The following is a 23,619-nucleotide window of genomic DNA, read 5'->3' as shown; positions in this document are numbered from 1 at the left end:
AGTCAGAGACACAATGAGTAACACTACCTGTGATTATAGTTGCCATGCAAATAAATGTATAACTTTTTTGAAAAGCGTTGTTAATCTGTCTCTCACTGTTCATAAAAAAACGTACAATTAAAATTATAGACTGATCACTTTGTCAGTGGGCAAACATACAAAATCAGCAGGGAATAAAATACTTTTTTCCCTCATTGTACATATTGTCACTTAGAAAGCATAATAAAAATGTAACTTTGTTCCAACCAAGGGTTAAATATCTTAAAGCGGGGGTTCACCCTTAGAGGGCACTTTTCCCCCTTAGATTCCTGCTCGTTTTCTCTAGGGGAATCGGCTATTTATTTTAAAATATGTGCAGTACTTACCCGTTTACGAGATGCATCCTCTCCGTCGCTTCCGGGTATGGGCTTCGGGAATGGGCGTTCCTTCTTGATTGACAGGCTTCCGAGAGGCTTCCGACGGTCGCATCCATCGCGTCACGATTTTCCGAAAGAAGCCGAACGTCGGTGCGCAGGCGCAGTATAGAGCCGCACCGACGTTCGGCTTCTTTCGGCTACGAGTGACGCGATGGATGCGACCGTCGGAAGCCTCTCGGAAGGCTGTCAATCAAGAAGGAACGCCCGCTCCCGAAGACCCATACCCGGAAGCGACGGAAGAAGATGCAGCTCGAAAACGGGTAAGTACGGCTCATATTTTAATACAAATAGCCGATTCCCCTAGACCGAACGAGCAGGAAGCTAAGGGGAGAATTTTTTTTTTTTTACAAATGGGTGAACTCCCGCTTTAAGGCTTGGGTTGTATATGCAGTAAAGCATGCTTGTTGTACTCACTGTGGAACCTAAGGGGGATGATCCCCTGCATTGTATAAAAAGGCTGTTTGATCCTGTATGCAAAGATCCTCTCCTCCCTGCACTGTCCCCCTGGGGGGGTGTTTTGCTAGAGATGTTTTTTTTTTGGGGGGGGGGGGGTAGGTACATGTGATTAGCACAGAGCCAATCAGCACTGCCCAGACAGAGGGTCAGGAGCTCTGCAGCCTCATGGAATAGCTCAGCGCAGTATGAAAACTTTCTACAAGCTTCACCAGTAACTGATAGAAATCCCAAGACTGCTCTATACTGCTGAGAAAGGGTATTTAGCTGTTAATATTTACTAAAATAATTGGATTTGTTCTGTGTACTGTGATGGACCAAGTTTGGTAAATGCAGTGGCATGGGTTTAGTAACATTTTAATGTAATTTTAAACCACTCTGTTACCAACTCAATTTATTCTTCTGACCAATACTAGCCGTGTACACGGGAGAACTATTTTTACATTTTTAGACCTAGTCCAAAGAAACTAGAAAAAGGCTAGTCTTTTTTATTATATTATTACCATTTGTAGGTATTGTGAATGGGAACAGAAATGGATAGTCTTGATTAACTACGCTTTTTGTAGCTGCTGACTTAATAAACTTACAAACAAGTAGAACTTTAAAGCAGAACACCTAAATATACAAATAAAATAAAAAGGGAATGTTTTTATTTTACAAAAGATTTGTATTTCAGTCCTGACAAAATATATATATACATACATAATATATATATATATATATATATATATATATATATATATATATATATATATATATATATATATATATATATATATATATATATATATACATATACATATACACACACACATATACACATATACACATATATATACACATATATATACATATACACATACATATACACACACACACACACACACACACACACACACACACACACACACACATTACATACAGGGCTTTTTTTTCAGGGGGAACTCAGTTCCACCACCTCTGGCTCAGACCCTTTGTTGCCTGCTCACCACTGGTTTCTGTGTTTACAAGTGACAGCTCTGCACTCTGTATGTAATGCAATCCTGGTATTTAATGCTCCTTTAAGACCCTTTAAGACACACACACACACCGTATTTATTGGCGTATAACACACACTTTTTTTCACCTTAAAATCAGGGGGAAAATCGCATGTGCGTGTTATACGCCGATCCCTGCTGTCTGAGTGAAGAGGAGCGAGCGCCGCTGAATTACATAGAGCCGTGATCTCCTTGTGTATCTGGCACACAGTCGCGCACAGCCACGCCTCCTGGCCCCGCATTGGACCACTGTACTGTCTATCATACGAGCAGGGGCAGGAGGCGTGGCTGTGAGTGATGGAGCGCCAAGTACACAGGAAGGAGATCACAGCTCTATGTAATTCAGTGGCGCTCGCTCCCCCTCTTCCCTCGGAGACAGCAGGGATGATCTGATGAAAGGTAAGACAGCAGATGGGCACTGAACAGGCAGGGCATTTTGGTAATAGACAGGGAAAGGAGGGACATCCGGGGGATGAGTTTACCATTCACTCTGCCCTCTCTGTACACTGTAGCACAATTGATTGGCTCTTTGTGCTACTACTCCCCCCACCTAGCTGAGCTCTACTGTAAAGGGAGCCAGATACCAAGTTGAAACCAGATACTGTACCTAGATTGCTTCTTTTTCAAGTACTCACCTAAAAAGTTTGGGTAAAGGTGGTCAATGTTATCAACAACATAGTTGCACTTTGGGCAGCGGTTATTGTCCTCCAGACTTTGGTGGATACATTTGTAGCTGTAAAGAATAAAAAGAAAATTAAAAATAAAAATTACAGATTTTCTTTGACTTTACTTTCTGCATACCTGTTCCAGGTCAGTTACCCAAGGCCCTGTTCACATCTGGCGATTTGGGATCTCAGGCAGAATCGCTGTGATTCCAAATCACACTGCAATAGTGGCAACGTGCACCACGCGAATTTGCGTGCCATTTATATTTATTGGCACCTAAATTCAGCGACGTTCTGCTGAGACTGTCGCTCGATAAATCATGCAGGCAAAAATCGCATTGCACAAAGCTTGTCGCCCTAAAGAGAGAAAGAGCTTGTTTTGGGTGACCAGCATTGCACGATTTATCATGCGGCAAAACTGCACCGTGTTTAGATGCCATTAAAAATAAAACGCATGGTGCATTTTTGCCACCATCTCAAATCGCCAGATTAACTACTTCAATATCAGACTCCCTCTCATATAGAACTAGTGATTGGCTATAGCTAATCACATGGTATAGGGTGCTGCGACTGGTACCATGCGATAGCTGTGTGCCAATCATAGCATCACAATAATAAGCACAACGGTTGTGAATTAATAAACCCATCCATAACAGTTGTGTTGACACTGAGATCATTTGATTGCATATCGCTTACGCAACATCACGACCGCTCACAGCGGTCGGTTACCGCAATCCGATGTGTTGGTGGACACAGCAGTCCTGGAAGTGGCTCAGTGCGCATGTGCTGGGCGACATGCAGGTACTCTGCCTGGCCTGCTGCTGCCTGCAGTAAAATGGTTTGGACAGAGTGGTTGAACTGTATTTAGAGACATTTTAGGTTCTGGATAGATTAGAGAAGAGAAACCTGCATTTATTTTTTGCCATCTGTGTCCCTTAGACTAGAGGAAATTTACCTTCACTTTCAGTCCTGCAGACATGAAAGAAAATATCTAAAGTGAGAAAAATACCCATACCCTACCTAGACAGCCGTTGCCAGAACAGATCTGTTCTCACCTTTCTCTACCGAAAGCAATAGAATGTTGGATTCCCCATAATTCTCTGTCTTGATAACAATGGTCACCTGGACAAACAGATGATAAATCTCCCATACTTTGCTTAAAACACACACACACCCACCTTATTCCTAGTCACTGTATTCATTTTCCTGTCTGAAAAATTGCTCAGAAAGCCTGATGGTTACAGTATGATGAACTTCCGACTTGTGGGTCAAATCAACAGACTAGCATTCCTTCTCCACCCACTATTTCTCAGCTTCCAGAAGCAGTTCAATTCTTACGAGACTGCAGCACTGAAGGAGTGGAGATTCCCAGTTACAGCTGCAGAATACTTGTGCTACACGCCAACGGTTATCCATAGCGGTCCCTGAGCAGAGCACACGTCTCCAGGCCTGCATGCTTGGCACCATGCAACTCCACCTATCTAAAGTGCAGATGTGAGGATTACTGGTAATAAACCATTTCTAAATGGTATCATAATTAAATATTGTTCCTTATAGCGATCTTTTGATATAATACCCTGCTTATTAGCAGAACAGCGTTTTTCTTTAAATTATACAGAGCAATTCGACAGAAAAAAAATGCTCTCAAAATAAGAAAAAAAAAGGGGGAGGATGAACAGATCCAGCTTTAAAACACTGTTGCCCAGTATGGATATAGGGCAGTGATGGCAAACCTTGGCACTGCAGACGTTTTGAAACGACAGTTCACATGATGCTCAACTACACTGCAGCATGTATGAGCATCATGGGAAATGTAGTTCCAAAACATCTGGGGTTCATCACTGATATAGGGTATAAGAGAGTCCCATTCAGTGATAAACACTGAACAGTGTTATGAAGAAAAGTGTAGAAAGAGCAAAGGCATATCAGCGGACCACGCGGTCTACCGACGATCCCGCCAACGCTGCATTACTCCATAACACCATGAGGCCCCTTCAGTAACAAAGGGCTTAAGATGAGCCGCGGAAAAACAAAAACATCTTTCCCCCTCTGTATTCTCACAGAACATGGACGGATTCCAGGGATAAAACTTCTCCAATGTCAGGGAGGCAGCTGCTATTAGTTTTAAAAAGGTCTAAAGGTCTTTAAAAAAAAAAAACACACACAACACACACGAAGATATGCATCCAGACCGACACCTGGATATGATTTTACAAAGTCTGCTTTTAGACATTTTTTTTTGGAATCACAAACTTGGGAATTATATGTATGTTTAGCACAGGAGCATTAAGATGAGCAGGAAATGGATTTTTACCTCCTCTGCAGTAAGATGTGCCAGTACGGCCTCCTCCCGTATTGTGCCACAAAATACTTATGCAATTTCAAGTCTCGAGAACACGGTTTGTTCTTGTAGCCGTGATTACCGATTCAAAAAGTCTCAGATTTTCTCTTTATTTTAACCAAAACAACAATATTATTGTCATATGCAAAACCGTGTGTGACTAAATACAGTACACTTTGTTTTTGCAAAACCAAGCCTCAGCCTTGGCCATCGAAAAGGAATTTTGACTTGCCTATAAATTCCACATCTTGTACAGGACACGGGCTGAGTCTTCATAACCCTTGGGTTATATGCTGTTGATTGGACACTGACTGGACACTGGCAAGCTTTTGAGGACACATGCCCTGGGCAACCCTTACAACCCCACTCAGTTTTGTAGCAAGCAATGCAGAGAAACCCAAGAACAGAAGAGAGGGTGGCCCATGTCACGTGCGCCAAGATGTAGAATTTACAGGCAAGTCAAAATTCCTCCCAATTATAAAACAGACGGTACAGGACAAAGTGCTGAGTATTTATAGTCCCTGGGATGTTACCAAGAAATACATGAAAAGGGTGGGCAACAACTAGGCAAAACAGAACTGTGCCAACAGGCCCAGCAACAAGGGTCAATCAACCCAACTTCAGAGTACTGCAGCATAAGATCCTTAGACCCGCAATTTTTTTTTTTTTTTTTTTTTTTTAAAGTCAGCAGCTACCAACAGTGTAGCTGCTGACTTTTAATAAGGACACTTACCTGTCCTACTTGCCCGCGCTGATGGCCCCCCGATGCTGATCCCACGATCGATGCAGGTATCGCGCCACCATTCCCTTACGGCAGGGGTTGACAAATTTGCTTGGAATCTAGGAGCCAGCTAAAAAAGTTAGGAGCCAGAAAACGCACCCTGTCCCGACGAGCTTGCGCGCAGAAGCGAACACATACGTGAGCAGCGCCCGCATATGTAAACGGTGTTCAAACCACACATGTGAGGTATCACCGCGATTGGTAGAGCGAGAGCGATAATTCTAGCCCTAGACCTCCTGTGTAACTCAAAACATGCAACCTGTAGATTTTTTTTAAACATCGCCTATGAAGATTTTAAAGGGTAAAAGTTTGTCGGCATTCCACGAGCGGACGCAATTTTGAAGCGTGACATGTTGGGTATGAATTTACTTGGCGTAACATTATCTTTCATAATATTAAAAAAAATGGGGATAACTTTACTGTTGTCTTATTTTCTAATTAAAAAAAGTGTAATTTTTTTCCAAAAAAGTGCGCTTGTAAGACCGCTGCGCAAATACGGCATGACAGAAAGTATTGCAACGATCGCCATTTTATTCTCTAGGGTGTTAGGATAAAAAAATATATATAATGTTTGGGGGTTCTAATTAGAGGGAAGAAGATGGCAGTGAAAATAGTGAACAATTACATTAGAATTGCTGTTTAACTTGTAATGCATAACTTGTAATACCAACGGCTCACCACCAGATGGTGCCAGCTCACAAAAAAAAAAAAAATAGCAACAGGTATTTCGGGCGAGTATAATTTTTTTTTTTTCCACATTTTTTTTTTTCAATTTTTATGATTTTTGGGCAAATGTTTTTTTCCTGGGTGGAACTCCACTTTAAAGATCCTTTCAGCCAAAAGTTGCATTTGAAGGTTTTATGTCCAACTGGTAAAACTTTGAAAAAAAAGTACAGAGGACCAGGTGGCAGCCTTACAAAGCCAGGAAACAAAGGCCTAGTGCCAAAATGCCCAGGAAACACCCACCAACCTGGATTGGGCGTGCAACAATGAGGGAGGACATTTGTCCTTAAAGAGGAAGTAAACCCTGATGGGTTTTGCTTCCTCTTTATTTCCCTGCAAAAGGGAAAGCATAATGGGCTACTATGCATCTCAGCCAGCCATTTGATGATTTGACAGTAATCCCAGCATGCAAAGTGTAAAAAATATTTTAAGCCATTGAATTAATGGGTTTAGGTGTCCATTTATGAAACAGAGAGGAGCTGCGATCCTGAAGATTGGAGCTCATTTCAGATCGGTTTATTAACCACTTGCTTACCGGGCACATATACCCCCCTCCTGCCCAGGTGAAATTTCAGCTTCCGGCACTGCGTCGCTTTAACTGACAATTGCGCTGTCGTGCGACATGGCTCCCAAACAAAATTGGCGTCCTTTTTTCCCCACAAATAGAGCTTTCTTTTGGTGGTATTTGATCGCCTGTGCGGTTTTTATTTTTTGCGCTATAAACAAAAAAGAGCGACAATTTTGAAAAAAAATACAATATTTTTTACTTGTTGCTATAATAAATATCCCAGTTTTTTAAAAAAAAAACACATTTTTTTTCTCAGTTTAGGGCGATACGTATTCTTCTACATATTTTTGGTAAAAAAAAAAAAAAAAAAAATCGCAATAAGCGACTGGTTTGCGCAAAAGTTATAGCGCCTACAATATAGGGGACAGAATTATTATTTTTTTATTTTATTTTTTTTACTAGAAATGGCGGTCGATCTGCGATTTTTATTGCGACTGCGACGTTATGGCGGACACATCGGACACTTTTGAAACATTTTTGGCGCCATTCACATTTATACTGCGATCAGTGCTATAAATATGCACTAATTACTGTATAAATGTGACTGGCAGGGAAGGGGTTAACACTAGGGGGTGAGGAAGGGGTTAAATGTGTATACTGCTTAGTGTTCTAACTGTGGGGGAGGGGGGGTGACTGGGGGGGGTGACCGATCTATGTCCCTATGTACAAGGGACACAGATCGGTCTCCTCTCCAGAGACAGCACCGCTGTCTCTGTGTGAGCCGGCAATGAGAAATGATCTCATATGTTTACATATGAGATCATCTCTCATTGGCCGCACAGATCGCATCGCAAACGGCCACTCTGATTGGCCGTTCGCGGCGATCTGTGATTGGCTGTGTCCAAGTGACACGGCCAACACAGACTTTCCCCGCAGCGCGCTCTGGAGCGCGCGCGGGGGAACGCCCAAAGGGGCGGCCGTCAATTGACGGCCTGTTGGATATTCAGATCCGCGCTGAAGCCGTCATTCGGCTATAGCGCGGATCTGTAGTGGTTAAACTGAGATGATCAGCAGAGAACATGTTAACTGTGCAGGTTTAGGAGTGATTCATTTTACCTACAGGTAAGCCTTATTATAGGTAAAGTAGATAAAAATGTGCTAAAGGGGAATACAACCAATTTAAGGTGTTGGAATACCAAGACATTTTGGACAATTTCATGCTCCTTGGGGATGGCCCCTTTCTGTTCCAACATGACTGCGCACAATTGCACAAAGCAAGGTCCATAGAGACATGGATGAGCTAGTGTGATGATTTTTTGGGAGACAGGTTCTCTTTAACCTCCTTAGTACCGCACGCCGTCAAATGACGGCAGGCGGTATCCCCTGTTGTTCTGACAGGACGTCATATGACATCCTGTCATTAGAAGCTGCTAGGGGGCGCGCGCGGGCGATTGCGCGGTAACTGAGCGGGGACGTGGAGCTCTGTGTGTAAACACAGAGCTCCACGTCCTGTCAGGGAGAGAGGAGACCGATCTGTGTCTCTTGTACATAGGGACACAGATCGGTCATCCTCCCCCAGTCACCCCCCTCCCCCCACAGTTAGAACACTGATCAGGCTACACATTTAACCCCTTCCCCGCCCCCTAGTGGTTAACCCCTTCCCTGCCAGTCACATTTATACAGTAATCAATGCAAATTTATAGCACTGTTCACTGTATAAATGCGAATGGTCCCAAAAATGTGTAAAAAAATGTCCGATGTGTCCGCTATAATGTCGCAGTCCTGAAAAAAAAAAAAAGAAAAAAAAACGCAGATCGTCGCCATTCCTAGTACAAAACAAATTTTAAAAAAAATCATAATTATGTCCCCCTATTTTGTAGGTAACAAACCAGTCACTATACGGTTAATGCGATTTTTTTTTTTAACAAAAATATGTAGAAGAATACGTATCGGCCTAAACAGAGATAAAAAAATAAATAATTATAAAAACAAAAAAAAAAAAAAAAAAGGATATTTATTATAGCAAAAAGTAAAAAATAGTGGGTTTTTTTTCAAAATTGTCGCTTTTTTTTGTTTATAGCGCAAAAACTAAAAACCGCACAGGCGATCAAATACCACCAAAAGAAAGCTCTATTTGTGGGGAAAAAAGGACGTCAATTTTGTTTGGGAGCCACGTCGCACGACCGCGCAATTGTCAGTTAAAGTGACGCAGTGCCGGAAGCCAAAATTTAGTCTGGGCAGGAAGGGGGTGTATGTGCACAGTAGGCAAGTAGTTAATGAGACATGCCGGCATGTCTCCCTTGTGCTCCACTGAATGTAATGTAATGCACATTGCACTGCATTACATTCTTTCTGGGCCTTGATGGCCAGGGAAACTGTAAACGGGACCCAGAAATCACCTCACACATCACTTCCGGGTCAACAACTAGATACGGAGGGGAGCGGATGTGTGTGCACTTTTTCTTCCAGCATGTATGCTGTGGGGATTGGAAATCTATTAATCCGTCCATCTACCCATCCAAGTAAGAGGCATTTGAAGCAGCAGCAGTTTGTCTTCATCCCCAGAGGGGGAAAAACATGTGGCGAGACATACTGGTAATGCAGGGGGCACGGCAGTGAGGTGAGAGTCTAATCTACAAGGGTGGAGGAGTCACACTTTGCATTACATGTCACATTGGTGATTTAATGTGGATATCCTTTCCTTTGATATTTTTAGATATACATTGGATGATTTTTTTGAACACACACATTTTTTGCACAATTGTTTGCACTTTTATTGTTTTTTCCTTTGATAATTTTGGATATACGTTGGATTATATATTTTTTGGTACAGACTTTTTGCACAGTTTGCATTTTTATTATGTTGCGGTTGTATTTTTTGCAAGTTGCGCTACATCATTCTGTTGTATATATTAGTTCAAGAAGGTCTGATTCACTTATGGCTGTTGGCTTGCAACTTTTCTAATTTATTTCATTGACATTATTGGATTGCACAGATTATTAATACACTAATGTAGCGTGAGGCACTGAGAAAAGGGGGTTTCCTCTGAGAACGCCCACAAACTCTGCAGCGATAATTCACTGTTGCTTAAAAAAAACTTTTTGTGTTTCACAGATTTTCTCGTGAGATTACAGCAACAGGTGTCCTCCATAGTTCAAAGCATTAGTAGATGGCTTCACTCCTCAAAAGGAGAAGCGAGCTACACCGCTTCATAAACAGGCACTCAGGAGGAAAGCGATCTCCTCCGCAAATGCCTGAGAACTAAGCAGCGGTAATTTGCCACTGCTTGATAAACAGACACCTTAGTTACACTTTACAAAGCTCCAGAGAGGAGTGGTCTTATTCAATAAGCAATGGTGGACTTAAGAGGATAGATCTTGCAAGGTCCTGAGGGTAGGACGAATAGGGAGTGGTTGCTTACAAGTAGACTCTGATGGCTCCAACTACATCCAAGCAGTGAGGAGCAATTTCCTTTGGGTGCTTTAGAGCAGGGCACAAAAAAGGCAAGATTACACCTTCAAAGAATAATAATTAAATCAATTAGCGCAATCAAATATTTACTATGTATAAGCAACAAAAAAAATAAAAAAGAGTAGCTGCTATCACTCAAAGTGTTCCACGCCAATCAAATAATCAATGTAAAAACAATGCTGCGCTACTAATACTAAAGTGCAAATACTACAATTAATGAAGACATGAACTATTCAAACATTCCAGTCCATGAAAAGTGATCAATTAAATATGTGACAAAGAAGAGCAATCCACCATTCTTGTGAAGAAATCCAAATATAAAGTGTCCCTGCAATTCTCCATCGGTGTCTTAGGTCAGGGTTTGCCAAATTTGCTTGGAATCTAGGAGCCAGCTAAAAAAGTTAGGAGCCAAAAAACGCGCCCTGTCCTGCCAAGCTCACTCCCAGAAGCGAACGCATATGTGAGTAGCGCCCGCATATGTAAACAGTATTCAAACCACACGTCAGGCATCGCCGCGATTGGTAGAGCAAGAGCAATAATTCTAGCTCTAGACCACCTCCAACTCAAAACATGCAACCTGTAGAATTTTTTAAATGTCGCCTATGGAGATTTTAAAGGGTAAAAGTTTGTCGCCATTCCACGAGTGGACGCAATTTTGAAGCGCGACATGTTGGGTATCAATTTTCTCGGCATAACATCATCTTTCACAATATAAAAAAAAATTGGGCCAACTTTACTGCGGTCTTATTTTTTAATAAAAAAGTGTATTCCCCCGCCCCCAATAAAAAGTGCGCTTGTAAGACCACTACGCAAATACGGTGTGACAGAAAGTATTTCAACGACCGCCATTTTATTCTCTATGGTGTTAGAATAAAAAATATATATGTTTGGGGGCTCTAATTAGAGGGAAGGAGAGTGAAAACAAATTAGACTTGCTGGTTTTCACAGAAGGAAGCTTAGGCCTGCAGAAGGCCGCAAAGCCGTGGCCTCAGTTACCGGCCGGCGCGGCGGGGGTGTATCCTGTGTCTCCATGTGTCCGTACCTCGCAAAAGCGTTGGGCCACGCCGGCCGGTAATTGAGGCCGCGGCTTTGCGGCCTTCTGCAGGCCTAAGCTTCCCCGGGCACCAGGTCGCTATTTCTTGTCGCAATTGCGACCGGGCGCCTGGATTTTGTCGAACCCTGTCTTAGGCTGCTCGCCTCAGAGTTTGAACCGTTTCACCAGGGAATTGCTCTAATGAATCAGACTAATTTCTACAGAGGTTTTGGCCAATTGGTTCATTGAAAAGGGCTATGAACCTCTTTTCATCCAGAAATATCAAAGGGGAGTGTTAAGCCTCATACACATGATCAGACTTGCAACTGACAGTGTTAAAAATCGACTCCTGTCACAGGACACGAGATGCATAATTATTCTGATCTTGTACAGGTCTTTGGCAGAGAGAACCCTGCCACTAGACAGCCAAAAGGAAGAGTCCATGTCACACAGGCAAGTAATATGCACACCCAAAAGAAAGACCACACTGGTTATAAACGGAAGGAGAGAGAAGACTCAGGACTGCAGTGTCACATGGCCATGGCACTGGTGGTGAGAGGGGGGCTTTAAACCCTCTCTTTTTTCTAAAACAAACATATACTTACTTCTATTGTGCAGTTTGCAGCTGCTCCCTGCATCGGTAAACCCCCTACGAGAAGCACTTTTGCATTTGCGTACATGGACACAAAGCGGGACTCTGCCTCGCCCCCAGCGGGAGTCAATGGCTGCGCTGCCATCTATCCAATCAAGAGCCGAGAACCCCGGCCACAGGAGTAGAGCGTGGGTATGAATGGGCCAAGGTGATCAGTGACAAAAGTTCTCTCACCTTAAAGGTGTTGTAAAGGTAAAAAAAAAAAAAAAAAAATATCCCTAAATAGCTTCCTTTACCTTAGTGCAGTCCTCCTTCACTTACCTCATCCTTCCATTTTGCTTTTAAATGTCCTTATTTCTTCTGAGAAATCCTCACTTCCTGTTCTGTCTAACTCCACACAGTAATGCGAGGCTTTCTCCCTGGTGTGGAGAAAGCCTCTTAAAGGGGGGAGGAGGCGAGCAGGATGCTCTCTACTTTGCAGCTAGAGAAAGGAGCTGTGTGTTAGTGGGTGTCCTGAACCTCCTGCTCACCCCCTCAAGAGGCTTTCTCCACACCAGGGAGAAAGCCTCGCATTACTGTGTTGAGTTACAGACAGAAGAACAGGAAGTGAGGATTTCTCAGAAGAAATAAGGACATTTAGGCCCCGTGCACACGAAACGCTGGTAAACACGTTTTCAGAGGCATTTGGACAGCTTTTTCAACTGCCCCTGAAAACATTCAATGTTATCCTATGTGTCCATGCACACAGTCACGTTTTTCGGCAGTTGCGTTTATGCTCGTTTTTTCAGAAGCAAAAAAATGGGTTCAGACGCAAAAGTTTTTGCGTTTCAGACGCAAAACGCCGCTAATCGCGGCAAAACGAGGTACCGGCGTTTTGCCGCGCTTTCGTTTATAGGCGTTTTTTAAAAGGTGACCTATTTTTTTACATTACAAATCTCAAAAATGATGGCAAATGATGAAAAAAACATAAAAAAAAAACAAACAAAAAAAAAAAAAAAAAATGTAATTGCTTGCATTGCATTGTGGACAATCAACAACTTGTGGCAGGTGACATGGCCAGGTCACGTGGCCAGTGGACAATCCACAACTTGTGGCAGGTGACGTGGCCAGTGGACAATCCACAACTTGTGGCAGGTGACGTGGCCAGGTCATGTGGCAAGTGGACAATCCACAACTTGTGGCAGGTGACGTGGCCAGGTGACGTGGCCTGGTGACGTGGCAAGAGGACAATCCACAACTTGTGGCAGGTGACGTGGCAAGCGACGTGCCAGGTGATGTGGCAAGTGAGCAATCCACAACTTGTGGCAGGTGACGTGCCAGGTGATGTGAACAGATGATGTGGCAGGTGACATGGCCAGGTGACGTGGCAAGTGGACAATCCACAACTTGTGGCAGGTGACGTGGCCAGTGGAAATCCACAACTTGTGGCAGGTGACATGGCCAGTGGGCGTGGCAGGTGACGTGGCCAGTGGACAATCCACAACTTGTGGCAGGTGACGTGGCCAGTGGACAATCCACAACTTGTGGCAGGTGACGTGGCCAGATGACATGGCCGGTGGACAATCCACAACTTGTGGCAGGTGGGGTGGCCAGGTGACGTGGCAAGTGGACAATTCACAACTTGTGGCAGGTGACGTGGCAAGTGGACAATCCGCAGCTTGTGGCAAATGACACGCTAAATACACGTACACTGCTGCTCTCTCAGCTGCTACTCACTCTGGTCTCACAAAATGTCTGAAATGGTTAAATAATACTGTTTTTTGAGCTTAGGGAGGGTCTTATGATGTCTCTTAACTAAACGCTTAAACGCAAACGCGGTAAAACGCCGCAAAATTCACGGTAAAAACGGGCGTAATAAACGCCGGTTTTTGCATTTGAAAACGTGTGTTTAGATGAGTTTGCTTTTGCGTCTCGTGTGCATGGGGCCTTAAAAGCAAAATCTAAGGATGAGGCAAGTGAATGAGGACTGCACTAAGGTAAAGGAAGCTATTTAGGGGGGGGGGGGGAAATTGTACCTTTACAACCCCTTTATTGCATAGGATAAATAAGCCAGCAGGTGGAGCTCTTGGCTTCTTATAACATTTCTAGCAGTCTATATGCAGTATATGAACATATACTAGAGGTCGACCGATATATCGGCCGATATTTGGCGTTTAATTAATCGGCATCGGCTGATTTTGCTGAAGAAAAAAAAAGCCGATTAAACTTCAGCAGCGCAACTTGCTAAAAAGCTTCTGTAATAGAAGTTAATGCAAGTTGCCTGAGAAGATTCCCAGAAGCGACTTCATTAGGAGTCAAGATACAATGTTTAAACTTCAAAAGGAATGAACTATAGGAGAGTTCTCTGTTTAACCATTTAAAGACAATCTTTTTTTGACACTTGTTGCTTACAAGTAAAAATTCTGTATTTTCTGCTAGAAAATCACGTAGAACCCCCAAACATTATATATATATATTTTTTTAGCAGAGACCCTAAGAAATAAAATAGCGATTGTTGCAATATTTTATGTCACACAGTATTTGCGCAGCGGTCCTTTTTTTTTTAAAAAACACACTTTATTGAGAAAAAAAAAAAACTAAAAAGAATAAAAAAAAATAAAAACAAACAGTATAGTTAGCCCTTTTTTTTTTTTCATACAAAAGTTTTGATTACCTATTTTTGTGGATTTAAGAATAGCGGAAGTTCCATTATTACTCTGCAGTAATAAGTGGTACAGAAAAGTTCTTAAATTTAAACATTTGTTTTAAACACAACAAGCCTCGAATCAGTGCACATGTATGTATAATTCAGATAAAAAAAAAATATATATATATATATATATATATATATATATATATATATATATATATATATATATATATATATATATATATATATATAAGCATTTTTTTATTTTTTTGGGCCAATTTGTTGTCGGGCAGATTGCAAAACACATTCCATGCTTTTCTGCAGCTTCTCCATTGAAGTATATTGAACCCAAAAAAAACAAAAAATGGCACCGCTTTGCGTTGAAAAGTCCTTGCCCTTTCCAAATGCAGCTGAAAAAAAATCATGGATGTGAATGTGTCCCATAGGAAAACATGTAACTGAACTGTAGTGTGTTTCTGCAAAAAGCACCAAAAAATTAAAATAAATAAAAGAAGAAGAGGTGTGACCCCGGCCTGAGATGTTTAGTAACATAATGGGGTTAAAAAGACAAAAATAAGTACAAAAAGTGCAAATAATTGCTAATGTAAGGGGTTCATCTTTTTACTGTGGGACAGTGAAAGTAATATTTACAGTAGCGATTTGCTTTTTTGTACTATAAAAAGGGCAATATTTTTTTTTAACCCCATTATGTTACTGGCCGATTAATCGATTATGAAAATGGTAATTGATTAATTTCATAATCGATTAGTTGTTTCGGCCCTAAAGGAGTTTACTGCGTCGTTAACCCAGTGACAATCGCTTTCAGTCTGCTGGCACTTAGTGTTGGTTCAGTGCGGTGCGGGCGAGATCAGCACAGTCATGATGTGCCAGGCATTTTTTACTTTTTTTGAGAGGTTACACAGACATTTCAAAGTTCAATTGCCAGCTGCGCAGTGCTAGGCAGTGGTTTGCCTCGCACTGTGCTGATAAAAAGTATAATTCTTAACACAACACAAAGCATTGCAGCAAGTACACAACACCATCTATGTTTGCAACTTAAGGGGGTCCAAATGGGGGGGGCAGTAAAAATGTAACACCATTTAGCGCTCCCAAAACACAAGTGTAAACTTGGTCTTAGTTCCAGCATGGCAAGACATTATGAGACTTGCAGTTAAAGCAAAGGGCAGTGATAAGTTTGTCTAGTGCAGGGATCGACAAATCCCGGGCGCCAGGTCGCCATGGCGACTAGAAATAGTGTCCTGGCAACTTGGCTTGGAAGGTGGGCAAAAAAAAAAAAAAAAAAAAAAAAAAAAAAATTTTTTTGTGAGCTGGTGCCATCTGGTGGTGAGCCATTGGTATTACAAGTTATAACCACCAGATGTGAGCTGGCGCCATCTGGTGGTGGCCGTTGGTATTACAAGTTAAGCATTACAAGTTAAACAGCAATTCTAATGTCATTTTTCACTATTTTCACTGCCATCTTCTTCCCTCTAATTAGAACCCCCGAACATTATATATATTTTTTATCCTAACACCCTAGAGAATAAAATGGCGATCGTTGCAATACTTTCTGTCACTCCGTATTTGCGCAGCGGTCTTACAAGCGCACTTTTTTTGGGAAAAAATTACACTTTTTTTAATAAAAAAAATAAGACAACAGCAAAGTTATCCCCATTTTTTTTTTTTATATTATGAAAGATAATTTTACGCCGAGTAAATTGATACCCAACATGTCACGCTTCAAAATTGCGTTTGAACACCGTTTACATATGCGGGCGCTGCTCACGTATGTGTTCGCTTCTGCGCGCAAGCTTGTCGGGACGGGGTGCGTTTTCTGGCTCCTAACTTTTTTAGCTGGCTCCTAGATTCCAAGCAAATTTGTCAACCCCTGGTCTAGTGCTGCATCTAGCGGTGTTTGAGGGCAACATATAAGCATTGTTACTTGTTATAACCATGTTGCTGTATAGCGAGTTATGCATAATGGTAGCTCCAACATAGACCTCTGTATGCGACTAATGTGCAAGAAGAAATGGAAGTCTTTCAGTTCTTCCCCCATTTTTGTTTGTTTATTTTCCTCCTTACAGGGGAAACTCTGACAGTAAAAAAAAGTCCCGACTATAAAACTGACAGAGCCGAGAAATCCCTCCTTTCATCAGTTCCCAGAGTTGGAGGAAAAATAAATAAGGCAGCTCATCAATGTTTGAAGCTGCTCTGCATTAAGACATTTATCACCCACCATGTTTTGATTTTCTGGTTTAAAAATGTATTTACTATTGTGAAATCACACAAGTCATATAGACAACCCTTAAAAATGTCTGCTGGCACAATCACACAAACAACCGTACTAAATTAGCCACAAATCATTCCAGCAACAAACCGCTTCAATCATTCAGAGCATCCATCAAAACAAAGTTCAGCTAACTGTTGCATGCACAGGTCTCTTCTATAGAAATAAATGGGCTACCCGTCTCTTTATGCCATTCCACTCTAGTGACATTAAGTTAACCCCTCCCTCCCCCTTTAACTTTATACACTCTTCCCCAAACTGCAGGAGCAATAACCTCCTGGATGGCTCGTGTGTAGGAGAGCCGCAAGTCCACTGCCAGAGCAAACGTATAGCAATCGCTATCCTATAGGAGCTCAAATGTTACATCGGTTGTAAACCTCAGTCATGAAATCTGAACAACCCACATTGATTTGTAGTGATTACTCGTCTCTCCCCAAAGCTCGGAGTGTCATTTGCTTTCTGGTGCTTCGTTCCTCACTTCTGACAAGTTATCCCGACACCAGAGATCAAATGGGGTTGGGAAAGGGAGCTCAGCACACAGCTCATCCATTCACAACACAGCTCTGCATTGTTCCTGTGCTGTGTAAACAAGAGCTCCAACTGCAGCTCCCACCCACTCCTCTGTGCTCCCAACAGGTGAAGAAGGTTTTTATCTAAATTCAGCACTTTTGAACAAATGTAAATGAGAAAAGACTGCAGATTAGAGCTACACAACTCTGGTTAATACAGTGCGACATAAAATATTGCAACAACTGCCATTTTATTCTTTAGGGTCTCAGCTAAAATTATATATTTGGAGGTTCCAAGTAATTTCCTAGCAGAAAATACTGATTTTTAACTTGTAAGAAACATAAAAAGGTTTAGTCTTTAAGTGGTTAAACGGACCTCATTTACAGACTGAAGTTCATCCCTTTGATCCAAAATGTTTATAGTTATCTCCCAGACTCCCAGCGCTGACAATTTTGATAAGAAACTGTCTACAGGGTATAGAGACATAATAGTTAACTGATTCCTTTTAAAAATGATTCAAAATAGATAAAAATCAATCATATAATGTACCTACAGTTTCGTTTTTGCATGCCATTTCCTGTTCTGTGATGTACAGAGACTCAGAGCCAATACAGGGCAGTGATGGTTTGTAAAATGAAACGGATTGGTGTTGAGGGGTTTTAGACACACAGTAATCACACCTCTTTGATTAGTGACCACAGAGAGAAAGCTCCCATGACTTTTTTCATCAGGAAACAGACAACCAGGAAGGGTTCAGAACAGAGAAGGATTACAGCAACATCAGAGCAAAAACGAACAATGAGGACATGAAAACCAGGACTGCAGTAAGGTAAAAGGAAGCTATTTAGCTATAAAAAAAAATCCTTTAGATGTGCAGCTCTACTGCAGATAAACATGTAAAAAAAAAAAACACACTTGCATGGGAGGCGGTTTAATCTCTGTGTATCATCTGAGAGTTGTTCACTTCACTGGGTATGTGAGGGTTTTCACTTTGAAATAATAGCCTGCAATTCAGGAGGTAACACACACTAGAAAATTAACCATTTGTAAACCAGGAGGTTTCCTGGGGTTCTTTAAATTATTATGTTTTGCTTCTCAAAATAACCCGTTACCAATACATGTCTCTGGCAATACAAAACTTCCACCCCATTATTGCTTCCCAAATAGACCCCGCTCTGTGACATGCCAAAACCCCTCTAATAGCTACACTTTGACTTTGATTACCACTGTGATTTGTGTTGCAGTACGAAGTATTACATTTCACTCTACTTATGATTCTTTAACCCTAGCAATACATCTCTGTGGGATCTCACAGTTCATTTAAGGATAAAAAAATAAAAAAAACTGCTTTAGAAATGGAGGGATAGTATAGAAAAACAAGGAAGGGAAATCTAAAAGGAAGTGAATGTTCTCACTTAATGCAAACAATCAAGTGCACACCATCAACAGAGAATTACCATACTGATCTCTGCTTGTGAAATGTCTATAAACTCCAAAGTTCATTCAATGCCCCAACACATTCTGCTAATTGTTGTTTTCCAAAACCCCCTTAAACTTAGCAGTGACATAAGTTATCAATTTTAAAGATCAACTCAAGCCAACAAGTAATACTAATGGGTGAGTTGCTTATGCTCTATAGGAAATGTCGTCACTGCGCTAAAATCAGAAGGGCCACTCAAATTACTCTTAAAAACAGAACTGTAGCTAACATTTAGGTCTGATTAGCTTTCACAAAGAGTCTGATTCAAAGAAAGGAAAACAGTGAAGAAAACAGGCAGCTGGGCTCTCTGGCAGCTGGTCATGACCAATGTCAAGGTATGGTATTGGACAATCATGAGGACCACCAACTGGATGACCTGGACTAACGAAATCCTAAGGGGGGCTTTTCTTAGGGATGTGAATGATGCCTCAGCACTAATCAAGTGTAGGCCATAAGCTCTGGAGTGCCCATCTGTTTACAAAAAAACTCCCCATCCTATGTTTGAACATTTTTCAAGTATACATCTGCAAGAAGGAAGTGTTTTTTTGCAGAAGAAACTTACTGGTCTATGCATTAACCACTTGCTGACCAATATATGTATATAAAACATCCGGTCACGACCGCAGCTATGATGTTTGTACTTTTTTTCAGCTTGCGATCATGTGTTTTGTAAAAAGCGATCTGGGTGGCTGGAGAGGGCCGCCATCGTCTTCAGGGTTTCTCAGGTCCTCCCATTCCTCCAGGGAGCCCGGGGGACCACGGTAAGCAGCCAGGATGATTTTCCATGGAGGAGATGGCCCCTTCAGTGATCATGAGTTAATAGAAAAACTGTTTAGCAGACTCTGCTGAACAAACCAATAGCTCCGATTAGCGAGTAACAAGCCGCTGATGAGAGCAATTTACCCAAAATGTGACCCACAACCACCACCGCCTTTCTTCCTCCTCTCCCCATTTCCTGCTGCCCTTCCACATCCCGCCCACGCTGGCTAAAAGGCCCCACACCTCTCCTTTACTTCTTCCTCTGCCCCTCAACACCAGTTCTCACACCACCCCCGATCCCCTGTGGCTCCCATGCCTCTCTCCACCCGCCAGCTTCATGTGCGGCACGGGACAGGAGATCAGTCAGGGCTGCTCAGCTTTCCCACCTCCTGTTGGGGCAGAATGGAAGATCAGCATCAGGATGGACACACCCTTCCTTTCCTGAATAAAACCAGTGAGCGATCAGTAACGATCGCTCCTGTGCTCAATCACGAAGCATAGCAAACTGTGCAGACTATGCTTCAATTTGTGAATGAATAGGAGTCAATACAGAGACTGATTCATTCATCTACAGTGCAGCTCAGGCTGCAGAGAAAAGGGACGACAAACACACACAAAAAAAAAATCTCTCTGGAGCCGTTAAACAGTAGAACCTTCGTATTCTGATCATGTGCTTTCAGCAATTGTATGCTTTGGGGGTCTTTTACAAACTAAGCTGTGGGGAGGGGGGGGGGAATGGAAAAATAGCAAAAATGGTCTGGCCACATAAGTTTAAAAGTGGAGCACAGGGCTTGGCAGTGAAAGATTTAGTGTCACCTATGAACAATTTTACCATAGTTTTTCTCCATTTCTCGGGCTGCGCAAATTTACATTTTGACATGTTTGCCATTTGACGCAACAGCTTTAATATTTTACCAAAAAAATAAAATATGGTTATTGTGCTTGTGTGCACTAAAATTCAATTTAGAGTACATTGAAGTCCCTGAAAAGGGAAAAAAAATGGCTGCATAAATATTGTGACGAATTGAAACAGCCACCATTAAATTCCCCAGCAACTCTACCTTAAAGTGGTTGTAAACCCTCTCCGACTACTTTTACCTACAGGCAAGCCTAGATTAAGGCTCACCTGTAGGTGTTTGCAATACCTCCTAAACCCACACTGTTTAGGAGATATTTGCCAAAAAGAATGCACCGCCGTCTACGGCGCATGTGCACTGAGCATGCCGGGTCTTGAATGGCATCTGCCGGTCCCGAGCGCATGCGCGGAAGTGACGTCATCGCCGCTCCAGCCAATCACAGCACCAGAGCAGCGATACCTAGAAGGCACTCGGAGGAGACATGGCGGCGGCCAAGGAGGGGAACGAGGAGCGCTTCGGGGGCTTCGATCTCAGTCATTCATAATGAGCTAGTATGCTTTTTTTCTGAGCCCTGATGAAAAGGGTGTTTTTTAGCCCCACAAATGTGCTGGCTCTGTGAAAAGGCCTAAATAAATTGCTATCTGGGCAATGCCGGACATGGTCCTTGAATTAAGGATTTTCCTAGTTACAAGCGAACTAGTTATCAGCAAAAATCCTTTGGCATAAAGAATTAGCCAACACAGATTCCAGATACCTCATTCATTTACTACTACAATCTGTGTATATATGTGCAGCTGCAGGGTGCAGAATCCTCTGCCTACCGCTGACTGGCCTGGCACTGACAGCTTCCTCCCAGGTTGGGCCAAACAGTTTCAAACCGAACTCAAGCTCATCCACAGAAACATTCAGGGTCCACGCATCCTCGGCTTCAAAATCGTAGCTTCTTAAAGAGTTTAGCATTTTGCCTGTAGAAGCAGCCTAATGTTATCTTATGTGTGCATGCACATTAGGAAGCCTAGAGGCATATTTTAAGCTCAGCATTTAGAGGCAGAGGGGAGTTTTCTAGCAGAAGGCCAATGTGCATGGACCCTTAAAGTGATTGTAAAGTCTTTTTTTATTTTGTTAAAAATAACAAACATGTTATACTTACCTGCACAGTGCAGTGGATTTGCGCGCAGAGCAGCTCACAGCCTAATCTCAGTTGCCTCCCTGGCTCTCCTGGCCCTTCCCTCCAGTTGAGTGCCATCAGAGCAAGCAGCGGCTTTGATTGACAGCAGCAGGAGCCAATGTTGCTCCGCTGCTGTCCCAGCCAATGGGGGGGGGGGGGCAGCCGAGACAATCCTACAACATTGCTCAGGTCAGTATTAGGGGGCTGCTCCACAAGGAAGGCTTATTATCTTAATGCCTAGAATGCATTAAGATAAAAAAAAAAAAACTTCTGCCTTTACAATCACGTTAAGTTCATGGTTAGGGTTTACGCACATTTAAAACACACAGAAAAAGCAGTATGCGCTGCCTCGTCTGCCCCTTTATAGTTCAAAGTGTCCAGTAACTGCTATGCTCCAAAGAGCTGTTCACAATGCCTATAATTATCCAATAATGCAGGTTTCAGAATGCTGGCCTGCGCTTCAAACCCCCCCCCCCCCCCCCCCCCAAAACAAAAAAATACATAAAAAAAAGAAGTTTCAAAATTGTTCTGTAAAAAACATTTAGAAACATTAGATTAAAAAAAAAAAGGAGAAGGACTTAATAGACCACAAAATGAAAAATGTTCTGGCTTAGATCACAAATTTGAGAAAAGGTTCAATTAACCGATTGCAACAATCTATACCCCCAAAATTCCTTAATAGAATGTGGTCAACGGACAAAATGGCAAGAAATGAAGCAGATATTTTCACAACTCCAAGTCATTGTATATTTATTAGCTGATAAGTGAACACAGAAAGACTGGCTGAAACGGTTTTACAAAGTTCATGCACAGTGCTTTAAATGCAGATATTTTCACAGAAACCAAGACAGCGAAATGAAATGTAAAAAAGCAACAGGACAACTTACAAACTTATTGAAAAACCATTTGACATAAATGAAACCCCTGCTGCTGATGATGCAGCCCAGTACACAGCAATTTTATTAATGCTGCTGTGTAGCTCTTAGGACCAGTTTCTTGAGGCCGGCTTCACATAAATGCAAACTGGATGCAGGTTTTACCGCATGCAAATTAGAATGACAGGCAAGTGTGACCCTGCTCTCAATGAACCCGATCCACACAGTTTCGGGGCGGCCCGCAGAGCGGATTGCAAAAGGGTCCGATGCGTGTTTGGGTCTGGTTCAGGTGCAAATTCAGGCAAAAATTCGGACCCGAATCGGTGATCGGACACGCACCAGACCCCAGGCACAAACCCGTGGCTACACATGCAAACTCGGCCTTAACGTAGTGCATTCTTGCCATAAACATCCACCTCCTCTTAACGTGGAATATTTCACACCTCCGCGGTTTAGGAGATATTTGAAAGAGCCGTGTGTCAATGTCTATGGCGCAGGTGCACTTTAGGAACAGCGATCGTCCCCCAAGAAAAGCAGGATATCGTCCGCATAAAGTGCAGTTTTTCCTCTCCTGCCCTTCTCTGAAACCCTTGTATGCCCTGTGAAGTTCTAATTGTGATTGCCAATGGCTCTAATGCCAGAGCAAATAGAAGGGGAGACAAAGGACATCCCTGCCTTGTCCCCCTTTCTAGCCTAAACGAGTATTTATTATTAATTTTTATTTTTGCACTTGGGGAATTGTAAAGTGTCCTCACCCACCTTATGAAAACAGAGCCAAACAAAAATTTCTCCAGCACCTGCCAGAGATCATCCCACTCTAGGCTATCAAAAGCTTTAGTGGCATCCAGGGACAGGATGGATCTGTGCCCTGTATTCTCAGTTGGCGTTTGTAGATTCAGATACAGCCTTCTAATGTTGGTGCTAGTAGATCTATTAAAGATAAATCCGGACTGTTTCGGATGTATAAGTTTCTGAATGTATTGATTTATCCTAGCCACCAACACCCTAGCCAATATTTTAACATCTGAGCAGA

General features: G+C 42.3%; 1 protein-coding gene across 4 annotated transcripts in view; it reads right to left on the bottom strand.

Moving 5' to 3' along the window:
• Positions 1–23,619, bottom strand: part of COP1 (COP1 E3 ubiquitin ligase) — a 277,841-nt gene that overhangs the window by 234,036 nt on the left and 20,186 nt on the right. For all 4 annotated transcript variants that reach the window (XM_040360368.1, XM_040360369.1, XM_040360370.1 and 1 more), the window contains exon 3: positions 2,542–2,639. In XM_040360368.1, coding sequence (XP_040216302.1) covers positions 2,542–2,639 — 98 coding nt within the window. The remainder of the gene's footprint in view (positions 1–2,541; positions 2,640–23,619) is intronic.

The sequence above is a fragment of the Rana temporaria genome, chromosome 7 (assembly GCF_905171775.1).
Source record: "Rana temporaria chromosome 7, aRanTem1.1, whole genome shotgun sequence".
NCBI classification, from domain to species: Eukaryota; Metazoa; Chordata; class Amphibia; order Anura; family Ranidae; genus Rana; species Rana temporaria.
The sequence above is the reverse complement of the archived record's forward strand: the minus strand, read 5'-3'. Positions and strand labels throughout refer to the sequence as shown.